Source organism: Ascaphus truei, chromosome 6 (genome assembly GCF_040206685.1).
Source record: "Ascaphus truei isolate aAscTru1 chromosome 6, aAscTru1.hap1, whole genome shotgun sequence".
Classification (NCBI taxonomy): Eukaryota; Metazoa; Chordata; class Amphibia; order Anura; family Ascaphidae; genus Ascaphus; species Ascaphus truei.
The window spans coordinates 91,544,916-91,558,632 of NC_134488.1; the positions used below are offsets into that span (position 1 = coordinate 91,544,916).

At 40.9% G+C, this 13,717-nt stretch overlaps 2 protein-coding genes across 7 annotated transcripts in view; one reads left to right on the plus strand and one right to left on the minus strand.

Annotated features, from left to right (window-relative positions):
- UTP3 (UTP3 small subunit processome component) overlaps positions 1-8,691 on the minus strand; it is a 19,316-nt gene extending 10,625 nt beyond the window's left edge. Inside the window, exons 1-5 of one of the 2 annotated variants that reach the window (XM_075605096.1) lie at positions 8,438-8,691; positions 5,310-5,394; positions 4,507-4,563; positions 2,484-2,540; positions 1,609-1,696 (exon numbers count right to left, since the gene is read on the minus strand). In XM_075605096.1, the coding sequence (XP_075461211.1) occupies positions 1,609-1,696; positions 2,484-2,540; positions 4,507-4,563; positions 5,310-5,327 (220 nt within the window). In that variant the 5' untranslated portion in view covers positions 5,328-5,394; positions 8,438-8,691. Of the gene's footprint in view, positions 1-1,608; positions 1,697-2,483; positions 2,541-4,506; positions 4,564-5,309; positions 5,395-8,075; positions 8,215-8,437 lie in introns of those variants that run through there. The other variant, XM_075605095.1, reaches the window with a different exon arrangement.
- The window catches only part of CCDC30 (coiled-coil domain containing 30), a 68,236-nt gene continuing 62,711 nt past the window's right edge, over positions 8,193-13,717 (plus strand). For 2 of the 5 annotated variants that reach the window (XM_075605092.1, XM_075605090.1), the window contains exons 1-3: positions 8,193-8,949; positions 11,096-11,278; positions 12,350-12,470. In XM_075605092.1, coding sequence (XP_075461207.1) covers positions 8,941-8,949; positions 11,096-11,278; positions 12,350-12,470 — 313 coding nt within the window. In that variant the 5' untranslated portion in view covers positions 8,193-8,940. Of the gene's footprint in view, positions 8,950-11,095; positions 11,279-12,349; positions 12,471-13,717 lie in introns of those variants that run through there. The other 3 variants (XM_075605089.1, XM_075605091.1, XM_075605093.1) reach the window with 2 other exon arrangements.

Below are 13,717 nucleotides of genomic sequence, written 5' to 3' on the forward strand. Positions count from 1 at the left end.
ATTTGCAGTATAGTCAATGTTCTTAATGTGAAATGAGCATTGTATCATTTGTAATACATGATACAATTGACTTATGATCACCAAAGTAAGAGACATAAATGAGATTGTAAAGTATGTAAACGGCGTGGAAAGACTGCATCAATTGTGGGCCCCGATGTTGTAGTTGAAGTGCCTGGATTGGTGTTCAGACTTGAACCAAATTTTTGTTTCTGTCTTTCTCCCCACTCTCTCTGACGCTGTACGGGAGTTTTTGGTGGTGTATTTTTTTTTCACTCTTGCGCAACTTTCTTGCACTCGTTGTTTACTTGTTTTAGATATAATGAGTACAGATGGCTGAAAGTTTCTTCCTTACATGGGTTTATAGGATGGCAAGTGTGGGAAGTGTGTTTCAGTCAGTCATAACAAATAGGGTGTGAAGTAAACATTTATTTTGTGCAACAGTAATGTCTGTGGGTGTTGCACATTTTTAAGGGTGTAAATAGGATGTATAGGATATTGCTGGTGGAGAAATATAAGACAATGTACTGTAGGTGCTTGCATACAGTCCTGGCACAGGGCTGATGTGTTGTGGGTGTATATGTGAGTAGTGATATTTTACTCAGGGAGACAGTTCGCAAAATTGTATAATTCACATGTTGATGAGGGGGCAGGTTGTGATGCTTGTCCTCTGGGGTGAGTGCGTCCTGTTGTACTTTTGCAGGAATATCAAAAAGGTAAGGAGGGCAAGAGTTTGTGTGCCAAAGTTTGTTTTGTCCGTGTCTGGAGTTATGTGCATGGGTGATGGGTCAGGAGGTTGGGTGTGCATGTGGTGGGTGGATGGTGATATCTTTGCTCTGCGCATGCGCGGCATCCCCCAAATGTCTCTGCGCATGCGCGTCAAACGTTTGTGTGCATGCAAAGCATGCGCTGGCTGTCTCTGCGCAGAAGCAGAACCAGATGGGCGGCATGTGTGCATGCGAAACACCCGGCGGCTGACGATGCGCATGTGTGGGACGTGGTGGCTGCCGTTGCGCATTACTTGCCTCCATAGTTTGCGCATGCGTGAGTGACGGATACCCAAGTGATATCCTCGGCACATGCGCGGAATCCAGCGGATCACTTAGTGCATGTGCGGAACTCAGCCTTTTCAGAAGACTGAATTTGTTTATGCGCATGTGCTGCCTATTGGATCCACTATGTGACTGCGCATGCGCAGCCCGTGTGTGGTCATGCGCAATAGAGTACTTCCGCGACAATTTGCGTTCCCATGAAGGAGATTTGCAGCAATGCAATTTTTGAATGTTTCAGTGCCAGGTAATGCTGCGTCCAGGGTTGCAGCAGCCGTACGGAGGCGCGCTGAGGCACGCTTGCGGAAGCGTAGGCGAGCTCCTACTAAAGCCGCTCTCATTGCGGCTACAGGGGCTCACTGGTAAGCACCAGTGCGCCTCAGCACGGGTCAGCGCCTAAGCGCTGACCATGCCCTAGACCTAAGAAGTTTCACTTAAAAAAAACACGGTGCCAAGTCTAAACATTTCATAGATTGCATACCTAGACATGGTCAGTAGGTGGCACTATTTTAGGCCAATGAACAATTTCTACTTTATTTTAAAAAGATAAAACTGGACCAACCATCATTCGCATGGTCCTCTAGGTCACTTCCCATAGAACTCTGATCCTCATCTTCTTCCTCATGGGTGTCAAGAGGCATAACTTCATCCTACATGAAAAAGGTCAGATTAAATGCAAAATCTTTTATTATGCCAACTAGAAAATCATCTAAATACGCAAGCTGAGAAATGAATAGAGCCAAAAATAATGTCATGTACAAATACCCAGAGTAACCATCTCGCAAAACATGAGATCAGAGACTGTACATGCATAAAAAGGCTTCTTCGCAATATTGCACTAGCTGTACCGAACCTATTAAGGCAATTAAAGTGATTAGGTATACTTTGTGAAGAAGTTACAGAATACTGGACATTTACTAAACTGCTGTAACAATAGGGTTTCTTATTTACTTGTGGGCATTTTAGAAAACAATATTGTGCTGGACTGGTATACTGAAATGCATTCATTCATAGGACAATGTGGATTATGGAACTTTTTTTTAAGTCACATTTATTTGGCTCCTATCTTTCAGTGCAGGTGCGAGTTGGATGCCTTTTGCCCCCCAGTTGCAGAAGTAAGACTATGATATTTAAACAGCCCTATTGGGAATAGTAATCTAAGCATTAGCAGCAATCACAGTAAATGGCTTCAAAGACATAACAAGCCTGCAGCTCTGCGCTTTTGGTTCGTGAGAATAACACTTAAGCATTCTTTATTTTGAGATATTTTTGATCTTGGCATGTACTATATACTTTTGTAAAGAAAGCTCGTCAGATGACTACTGGACAAAGTGAGTGATACTGAACATTTGTTAAGTAATGCCCCAAGCCATGTTGCATTATTCAGATTCTTAAGCACATTGTTCAAGATTTGCATTAATATTTAATGAAACTTACCTCACTGTCCAGTTGTTCTTCATCACTCTCGAATTCCACTCCTTTTTTCATTAGACTCTGTAATTGACATTGAAACTTATTGTTTGTGTATTTTCACACGCGTGTACAAATGGAGTCAAACGTAATCATCTGTTACACAATATGAACTGGGGAATGGCCAACACGTACAGATTGGGTTTTATAATTGAAACATGGACATCATTCTGGTGGTAGATTCTACTATTCAACAATGTAATGAAAAGGTTTGGTAGCATATAGCAGGTACAGTATAAATCTGCTTTTACAATTGTATTAACTGTGGAAGAAGGTAATGCAATTTGTTTACACCTTACAGTGCTGGGGAGGGGGGTGTGAGTTTATATGAGTGGAACACTATTATAACTGGAGATATTCATTTTGATGCAGTAGTAGAGTACTGTGCTTGCAGTAGCTGCATCGTGCCTTAGTTTATGCTGTCATTCTGCAATGTAGAACAGCTCACAGAATCACTTGTGATGCAGGTTACAGCAGCGAGTGACGGAGGTTAGAATTTAGTTCTGTTTTTGGAATAAATGGACACCACACTCCTATACGCAAAGTGCTACCGTATCAGTCACCAGCATTGAGCGAGACCCATCAACAACCCTGTCTGCTTCATCAACAGATTACAAATTGTTTAGATTCACTTTGTATGTGAATAGCAGATTCACATACAAAGTACTATAAATTATTATTAAATAACAATTTAAAACAGTTCAAACCAAGACGCTTTTGTGAACTCAGAGAAACAAACATAAGTAATATGAATGAATTAAAGACTAACTTTTAATAAAAGTATAGATAAAGAGGTCCAAGATGCACATAATTCAAAAATATATTCAGAACATTAAAATGAGTTGGTCCCCTCTGGGTATCCACTGGTAACAGAAATATTGTAACCAATGTGTAGTAATAGACATCTGACAGTCTTGGTACAGACACTCTGGTTGGATCTATCCTGGAACAATAATCCGGATATAATAACGGTATTAGCCTCAGACAAATATAAATAGAGCCTGTCGTTACTAATCCCAAAAACCATAGGCCAACGATGGGATAAATAAATCCTAATCTAACTAGGAAGTAGTAGAGAGAGTGCAGCACAAACGGGCTAACAAAGATAAGAAGACCTGTTCTAATCTCTAGTAAATCAGGGGTTACCCCGATTAGGATTTATTTATCCCATCGTTGGCCCATGGTTTTTGGGATTAGTAACGACAGGCTCTATTTATATTTGTCTGGGGCTAATACCATTATTATATCTGGATTATTGTTGCAGGATAGATCCAACCAGAGTGTCTGTACCAAGACTGTCAGATGTCTATTACTACACAATGGATACAATATTTCTGTTACCAGTGGATACCCAGAGGGGACCAAACTCATTTTAATGTTCTGAATATATTTTCGTATTATGTGCATCTTAGACCTCTTTATCTATAGTTTATTAAAAGTTACTCTTTAGTTCATTCATATTACTTACTTATGTTTGGTTGAGTGCACAATACTGCGTTTATTTTCTTTGATATGGTTATTCGCTTATACCTATATGCACCTTGAAGCCCCATACTATTGATCCTCTATAAGCAGAGTTGTTTCTCTCTTTTGATTATTGTAAAATCGAAGCTCACCTGATGCAAAACACAAGGAGCTCACACACTGCTTGCAAGTTCACTTTTGTGATGTTCAGTTATCACACTAGAGATCGCTTTGTAAGACATCTAGAACAGGATTAACTTTTGAAATGTGAGTTTGATAGAGATATTGTTCATTTAACAAATGCAAATCCTACACGGTTCACAAAATAGCCATATAGGCCCATGTTTAATATGCTGAAGCTGCTTCCCAGCGCTGGAGAAAACATCAACTCCATTCTAATGAATGGGACAAACAGAATGTTCCCTGGCACAGGGAAGTAGCGTCACAGCATATTGATTAAGGACCATAGTGGGAAAGGAGGAAACACAGGTCAGAAATATGTAAGAATGGTCGGTTACTGACTTACCTTAAACTTTTCCTCGTGATAATTATCAACTTCATCATTGAAATACTCCGAAGAGATCTGAAATAAGAGAAATAAAGCCCCTGATCATTCCAGCGGTAGTGAGAAGGTATGTGAAGTCATTCCCTGGACATTCAGTTAAAGGCTCAGGCAGCAAAAACAGCCGCCACAGATTCTGTCTTATAGTGGAACTTTGTTACGTTATTTCCCCCGTACACATTACTAAAAGAGCAACATTGGGGTCTGCCGGAATGGATGCGTGTGCTGAAGTAGTGGCTAAGTGATTAAAGGCATTGAATGAAAAGAATGACATTGAGTTTGAATTCGGTGGAACCTGGTTAAAATCCTGATGTCAGCTCCTTCTGACCTTGGTCAAGTCACGTTATCTCCCTGTGCCTCAGGCACCAATAACAGATTGCAAGCTCCACGGGGCAGGAACTGCATCAGCAAGAATACCTATGTGCTGCGCACCGCGCACTGTACTGTAATTGATAAACACTTTGAGTCCCATTGGGAGAAAAGCGCTATATGAAATAAGTCATTATTAACACTGATATCTATACTATATAGCCAATGTTCTGTGTATATATATATATTTCTGAACATTCTGGAAAGGATTTTAACGTAATAAATGTTACAGGTGCTATATATTTTAATGACTAGCACCCTCTTGCTGGACTATATGCATCACCGCTGATTATTCACATGGCTGAATTTGCAGAAACGAGGTATTAAAAGCACTGCTCAAATTCCCATCCTGTTACAGTGTGTGTTTTTGTTTTGCTCTTTTTATTTTCATTTATTACGTCTTTCGTTGAAGGCATGTTTGCCTTGCCAATGGAATCATCATACACATCTTCATCTGGTTTTGGTTTCTGGAACCTTTGATTTCTGCAACAACAGTAATAGAAATAGATGTACACCATTTCACACACTCAATAAGTAGTATTGTTATCACATGGGTATATGGACAATTCAAGTCCGACTAGAAGTCTGATCGTTCTGTTAAAGTAAAAGATGAGCATATAAACAATGGATAAGCCAGGGCACAATGGCTTCAACCTTCAAACATTAGATAAGAGGACAAACAAATCTAAAGCTTCTGTTTACCATGAAAAAGTTAAATTAATTTCAAATACGTCTACTTGTTCTATTTTTCTTAAAACTGACAATTCGTTACATTTATCCTATTAAAACATACCACTGTCCTTAGTTCCCTTTTGCCGTTTAGGGGGACTGCCCCTTTAAGACACCAAAAGGTATTAGAAAGATTGTGTTGCATTGAAATTGAGCACCAATCATTCTAATGACTGCATTTTTCTGGGTGGACATGCAACACATTTGGTGCCAATAATCTGCAACATAACGCATACCACCAGAAACACTGTTGGGATTACATTCAAGGTTTACTGCACAGCTGCATTATGTTAGAAAGCAACATATTGGGCTTAAAGTAAAAGATTGAAACAGCATTCAAAGTACTATTAAAAAGAAGCTGTACTATTTGTTGTTTGTATCCCACAGAATCTATGCTTCAGTGCACTAGGGAACACTAAGTGGTTTATGAAACTGAAATTTAAATAAAATAAAAAGGCAGAGCAAAAAAAAAAAAACCAAGGAGAGAAGTTGAAACTATTTCATGTATAAGCAACAAGTGTATGTTTGGGTGTCCACACACCATTAGTAGTACCTCTGCACTTTGGAGCAGATTCACTAAGTCTTGATAAGAGGTATCAGAGCTCAACCCCACGTTACCCAGAACCCAGATGGGCCAGTCAGAAGCCCCCTGCTTGTCTGCACTCAATATCACTAATAGGATATGTAATAATATAGCAGCTTGAAGAGGTACGGAACCAAACAACATCCTCTAATAATGAAATGAAAATGAATGAAAATAGGGTATTAACTCCCAAGTGCACATAGAAACTCAGGTAGAAGGTACTACTTGGTAGTAAATCCAATACACCTAAGAAAGGGTAATGATCGGGCTGCATAGCCCAACAAATACTAGGAGGAAGGGAGCTTCTATTCCAGCTCCCCCCTTCCACGACCACACTACGATTGATAACTATATTATTAATAATAGGACACACCCTCAGAATGAGTAAGTGTTAGGTGACACTGCAAGTATCTCAGTCGTGAAATATTGGTATATCAAGAGAGCTCAGGTGGAGACTGTATAATAGCACTTAGTGAGCCCATCACAATAATGAAAATGAACCTCCTAAGAGAAAGGCTATGCAGCCCGGTCATCACCCTTTCTTAGGTGTATTGGATTTACTACCAAGTCGTACCTTCTACCTGAGGTTCTATGTGCACTTGGGAGTTAATACCCTATTTTTTATTGTTACATTACTATCAAAATTGTTTTTATTAATACCAACATCATATCATTTCATTATTAGAGGATGTTGTTTGGTTCCATACCTCTTCTATCTACTATATTACATATCCTATAAGTGATATTGAGTGCAGACAAGAAGGGGGCTTCTGACTGAACCACTGGCCCATCTGGGTTCTGTGTATACCAGTCTCTCTTTATGTAGCTGTCTTGCCTTTTTCCCTACTGCACCGTTCACTCTAGCTACTGTTCATTATTAATACCTGGAGTGCTGATGTCCTATCTTTTTGTTTTGTCACACACACACACACACACACACACACACACACACACACACACACACACACACACACACACACACACACACACACACACACACACACACACACACACACACACACACACACACACACACACACACACGTAACAATTACAGACCAGATTAAAATGTGAGACAGCTTTAGTTTTGAAAGAACTTAGACTGGTGGTAGCTGTAGATTGTTCCAGTTTTGGGGTGCACAGTAAGAGAAGAAGGAGCGGCCGGATACTTTGTTGAGCCTTGGGACTATGACCAGTCTTTTGGAGTCAGATCTCAGAGGATAAGTGCTGCATGTGGAAGGGGTGAGGAGCTTGTCCAGATAGACAGGTAGTTTGCCCAGAAAGTATTTGAAGGCAAGACAGGAGAGATTAACTTTGCACCTAGACTCAAGTGATGACCAATATTTACCAATTTACTTCAGGTTAACAACCAATGTGATAATAATCCAGTTCTGGTTTTGTACTCACACTTCCTTAACCTCTTAATGTGTAATAGAGCAGGAGATGTCAACTCCAGTCCTCAAATGCCACCAGCAGGTCATGGTTTCGGGATATCCCTGCTTCAGCACAGGTGGCTCAATCAGAATGACTGCACCACCTGTGCTGAAGCAAGGATATCCTGAAAACATGACCTGTCAGTGGCTCTTGAGTACTGGAGTTGGCAACTCCTTTAATAGAGGAAGGAGCAGCCTCTATCATGATCACACCGATGACCCGTACTTGGTTGAGAGGCAGCACACTGGTTATAACAGACATCATTACCAGAGATACCCCAATGAAACAGACAACACACACATGTACCCATGGCTACTTTATCCCTGATAAAAGTGCCCTCTCCCTTAATTCATGGAGAAGCGTTCTCTCTCACTACCCTCCTCCCCATGTCAGGGTGTTTGCACTGATCCCTTCTTACCTGCGTGGCTTCCCCATGCTCTGCTCTCATGCACGCCTTCACCAACTTGTATCCTGTCCAGTCCCAAATACTGCCCCCCCGGAAACACAAACCGACATATTGGTTCCTTATTACAACTCTCATTTTCTGTGAAGAACTGAAACCCGTCACAGAAGGAAGAAAAAAAAACACAACTCGTATATAAATAATGTGTCGGGCAAAGCAAGAAACACCCGCTGTGAAACTGCACCACTACAGCGTGTAGGATTATATGTAATTTACATGCAGCACAGTTCAACATATTGCTGCTTCATTAACCCCGTGGCTTTGCTACCAGATCCGAGAGGAGATTGTTTTTTAATGTCTTCCTAAAATGTATTTACCTTGGTGTTTGTTGTGTCGTGCGGAGGTGTGTTCCGGTTGCACACAGCCGACGGGACTCAAGATGTTGCTATGACGACCTGCAGCTTTCAGGAGGAGGGGGAGACCCGGCTCATGGCGAGAGAGGGAGCTCTGGGAGACGCGGGGAAGGACAGGGCCGGGTTTCCAGGCCCCTAATACCGGGAGAGACAGAGTGCCGGACACCAGAGAGGCGGCCCCGGTGTCAGCAGGGCGCTGTGACCTGGATCAGGGCAAGGGTTGGGGAGATGAGGGTGAGAGACTGATCTGCTGAATGACCCCTGGATCCACTTCCAGCTCTAGGTTACACACACCTGTCCCCTCCTGCTGCAATCTTTATTACCACCCATATTTAGTGGCCCCCCGGTCCACAACATCCATTCAGAGCAGCAAGCATGTGCCCTGTGAGGACCAGATCTGGCTACAGATGCACTTATTGTGAGTGGACCTGGTGGTGAGGACATGGAAACCGGGATATAAAGCCACAATGGACAAGGTAAAACTTGGAACCGGTCTGATCTGTGCAAATGAGTATTATCATTCTTTATTTGTAAAGCGCCAACATATTCTGCAGTGGGGTACAGAGATTTGATTACATAAGCAGAATTTACAAATAAGGACAAACATGCACAAAGAGGTAATGAGGGCCCTGCTCATAAGAGTTTACAATCTAAAACGATAAGTACTTTTTATGTTAAAATCCCGGAGATGTCTGCAATGTACTGCAGCCAATGGGGTTTAGCACCAAATCCCACTTTTAAATGGCCCTTTCCTTTTATTCCCCATTGATAAACACCTACAGAATCAAATCCTCCATTGTTTTTAAAGTTTGATGAAGTAGCAGTGTCATATAGGTCTTCTGTTGGTTCTATTAATTATGGCCGCAATAGTGTTTTTTTTCTAAGATGTGGTGTACAGCTCACATCATCTTTGTAACCACTGCAGCGCTCTTACCTTGTTCAACTATGATCCCTTCCTTAGCATCTAACGCAGTTTTCTTCGGATTTGCAATTTATCTTCCTTGGGATTATATTCAGGGTTGGAAAAATGTCCCCTTCCTGCACACGTCCACCGCGGGGGCTGCTGCAGAAAAGCTACGCAAGGCTTTTTGGACACAGCTTTGGGAAGCAGGGCAGTGATCGCTCTACTTTCGGAGACGTTATGCAGCAGAGCCCACGGCTCGCACGCGCTTCCCTCTCATGATTTTCCACTTGTCCTGGAGGAGCGGATTTTTCCAGCCCTGCTCATATTCATTTGAATGAGAGTTAGGACGTACTAAAGCAGGCCTGCACAACTCCAGTCCTCGAGGGCCGCAAACAGGCCAGGTTTTCAGGATTTCCCTACTTCAGCACAGCTGGTTCAATTAGTGGCTCAGTCATACCGAGCCACTAATTGAGCCAGCTGTGCTGAAGTAGGGATATCCTGAAAACCTGGCCTGTTTGCGGCCCTGGAGGACTGGAGTTGTGCAGGCTTGTACTAAAGTGTAGCACCTTTTAGTGAATATGGGCCTTGGAGTTAAGATCGAGGGCCGGTTAGCTCAGTTGGTTAGAACGATGTGCTAATAACTTGAAGGTCATGCGTTTGAACACTTGTAACATTTGGACACAATTGAGGTAATAAGTATGGATATGGTAGAAAATGTCAATGGGAGGTTCAGGGGAAATTGGCTTTGTGGCGTAGGCTCTCAGCAGAGGTGGTAGAGGTTAATACAGAAAGGGAATTTAAAACACACGGCATAGACACAGGGCTATCCTAAATATGAAAAACAAAAGGATCTAATAGGATGGGAGTTTTTACAGAGGATAGACGAATGGGCATAGTCATAGTGGGTGGCCCAAGTATTTCTTAGCTGCTGTTAACTTCTTCTATGTTTCTATAGACAAGGATTATGAAACCAGCATTAAAATGTTAAACAAAGTGTTGCATGCCTTAGAGTTTTAATGGTGTATTGTAAATTGATACGGGGCTCTTTAACCCCATTAGTGCTGAATGAACCTGTCCCGTATTACAAAGCAATGTATACATTATCTGTAACCGTCTGCCTACATATTTACCATTCAATTGGTGGGTTTTTGTTAGTTGGGACTTGTTGTACATGCAAACAGTGCTAAGTAAAATGTAATATGATGACTCTCCAAATGCAACTTTAATGTAATACAAGATGAGAACACGTTTACCATACACTGCCACAGAGCATAATTATTATTATTATTACTACATATTAGTGGGTCTCCTTTTAATACAAAACTAAAATAAAGTAATTATGACGGTACCCCCACTGCTCCTATTGGTGACTATAAAACCTCACATTCCAATCCATCCTGGTCTATCTTTCAGCATTTTCTGAATTGTGGTGTCTGTACTGTAGAAAGGAAAGCATGTTACAGCACTGATGATTTGGGTGTTTTTATTCAAGGAGATGTTATGTGATAGTGTATATGTGAAATATAGTGTATAACCACTGTTCATTTAATGTTAACCATGTATTGTCATCATAACTCTGTGCCCAGGACATACTTGAAAACAAGAGTTAACTCTCAATGTATTACTTCCTGGTAAAACATTTTTATAAATAAAATATAAATCATTTTGTGTTCACTATACATTTTGTATACATTTTTTTCTCTTTGTTTGCATTTGAGGACAATGTCCACTTGGATGACGTACTCCGTGATCTAAAAGAAGAAGGTCTCAATCCTATAGCTAATGCAGAAGAACGGTTGAGTTTCCTATGGACTCTGTACCTGGGCACCAAAACCAAGTTACGGGCGGCTACTAACAGCCTGGAGGAGCTTCGAGAACAACAAGCAGAAGAAATGAAAGAAGTAAGTACGCCAGTAAACTAGCAGTGCCTATAAGCAACCCGCCAAAAGGGGAGAGTCAACAAGCCACGATCACGTGTTAAAGCTGTAAAAATGTTACAACAAAAATTCAGTTATCAAATGAGTTTATTTCAGGTGCACACAGCGGAGACAGCTTCAAAACAAAAAGCTCTCTCCCAGATAATACGGTATTAGATACATTTATACCCTAAAAACTAAAGCTCCACCTCTTTATGGGGGGGCTTGCGCGTCACTAAATATGACATCATTTTGTAATACATAACAATACTAAAACTGATGTAAGTTTGTAATAAATAACAAATGACGTAAGTGTGCGTCAACTAAAATGACATAATCTTGTAATACATAACAAAAAATGAAATGATACATACATTCTTTAATAGGAGAAAGGATTTCTATCTCTGAGTCCACCAGACACTCGAATGCTGAGAAGTCGGTTCTAATTCCGATCTCACTTCTCAAGACTTTACCTGGCACTTAAATGTGAGAAGTCTTCTCTAATTCTAATCTCACTCCTCAAGGCTGTATGCCCCGTCCCTCCTTCTGCAGCTGGGCTGGCCAGAGCTGGTAAACACTGAGAGCGAAAAATCTTTTAACCCACTATAACTTTCATGCAGACTGAAGACAAAATGGATGACACACACACAGCACATTACAACATAAATGACAGACAAGGACTAGAACAATAACAAGATGGCTGACAAAAATAGTCCGACAAAATGGCTGCTTAGAACCTAATGCTGTTTACGTCAGACCCTCTAATGTCTCAACTTCGTCACACACAATGGCAGGTAACACGTGATCACCACCATCTTGCATTTATTAATCTCCTCAAAGCTAACTAATGTGTTATTGTGCATCTGATTAGCTTTTCAAGGTAACCTGTTCAGGACATCATGTTTCTGTAGATCTTTTCATTCCCATATTGGTACTGATCCATATGACCGCACTGAAAGGATCTCACGCTTCCAAAATAGAAAAAAAGTAAAATTGCCCAGTAACGGTGTGTTGTAGTTGTGTACACATGCATTGGTTCATTTGTTTCTTTGCCAGGTGGAGAACTATGTGGCCCACATTCGGAGCCTCACCGAGGAGAGGGAAGTTCTCACGACGGACTGTGAAAAGGAAAATATACAACTCCGAATTGAACTTGAAAAACTGCAGGTTCAACAAGGTGCGGAGCTTCCCGATCATCTTCGTAAACACATCAAACCTCTTCACTGTTTCTCTGAAACATGATTCATGTAGAATATGCTACGATTAACAATAATAAAATCAATGATGTTAACACAATATGGTTTACTGGGGAGGATCAAGTTACTTTCCGCAGCTTTTGCCCTTTTACAAGCGATCAGTGTGGAGAGATTGAAGAACGTAATAAGAGGGGTTAGGGGAGACACATATTACTTCTATCATGTACAGTAAGTGTCTCTTCTTGCCCTCGTATTTCCGTTGGGATCTGGCATGAACCTAGTCTCATTACTAATCTTTGGTTAGATGCATCAAACGCGAACACTCATTTTTACATTTGGTGCAGACACTAAACAGATGTGACTATACAGTATACACTGTAATTAAGATTAGAAGGAATTATTGCAGTTTCTGCTTTATAATCTATTGTAGACCCCATTGTATTGACATTCATTTTACAGATGGATATCCACTATTTATAAAAGGAGTCATTTTCAAACGTGTGTAGTATATATACAGTGACGAGAAAAAGTTTGTGAACACTTTAGGATTTTCACATATTTCAAACCTAAAATGTTATTAGATCTTAATCTAATCCTAATAATAGATCCAGATCACCTGATCAAATAAATGACACAAACATGATACTTTTTCAACATATTTATGTATCCACAAATGATTCAACACTCAATATCCGTATGTGAACCTTTAAATTCAGTACCTGGTTGCGCAACCTTGAGCAGCAATGACTTCAACTAAGCATTTCCTCTAACTGCTGGTCAGCCTCTATCATCGGTTTTGAGGAATTTGGGCCCCATCCGCCTGCGTCAACTAATTTGAGGGCTTCCTTACATGGAGAGCTTGCTTTAGGTCCTGCCACAACATTTCAATGGGGTTTAGGTCCAGACTTTGACTAGGCCATTCTAAAATGCGGAATTTCTTCTTCTGCAGCCATTCTTTTGTAGATCTGCATATATATTTAGGATCATTGACTTGCTGCATGACCCGCTTCAGCTCACACACGGATGGCCTGACATTCTCCTCTAGAATCTTATAACACAATGCAAAATTCAAGGTTGTGTCAATGATGACAAGCCATCCAGGTCCTGAGGCAGCAAAGCAGCCCAACCCATCACATTACCAACACCATGCTTTACGGTTGGGATGAGTTCTGTTTTTTTTTTTGCCAAACATAACGTTTCTCATTGAGGTCAAAAAGTTCTACCTTTT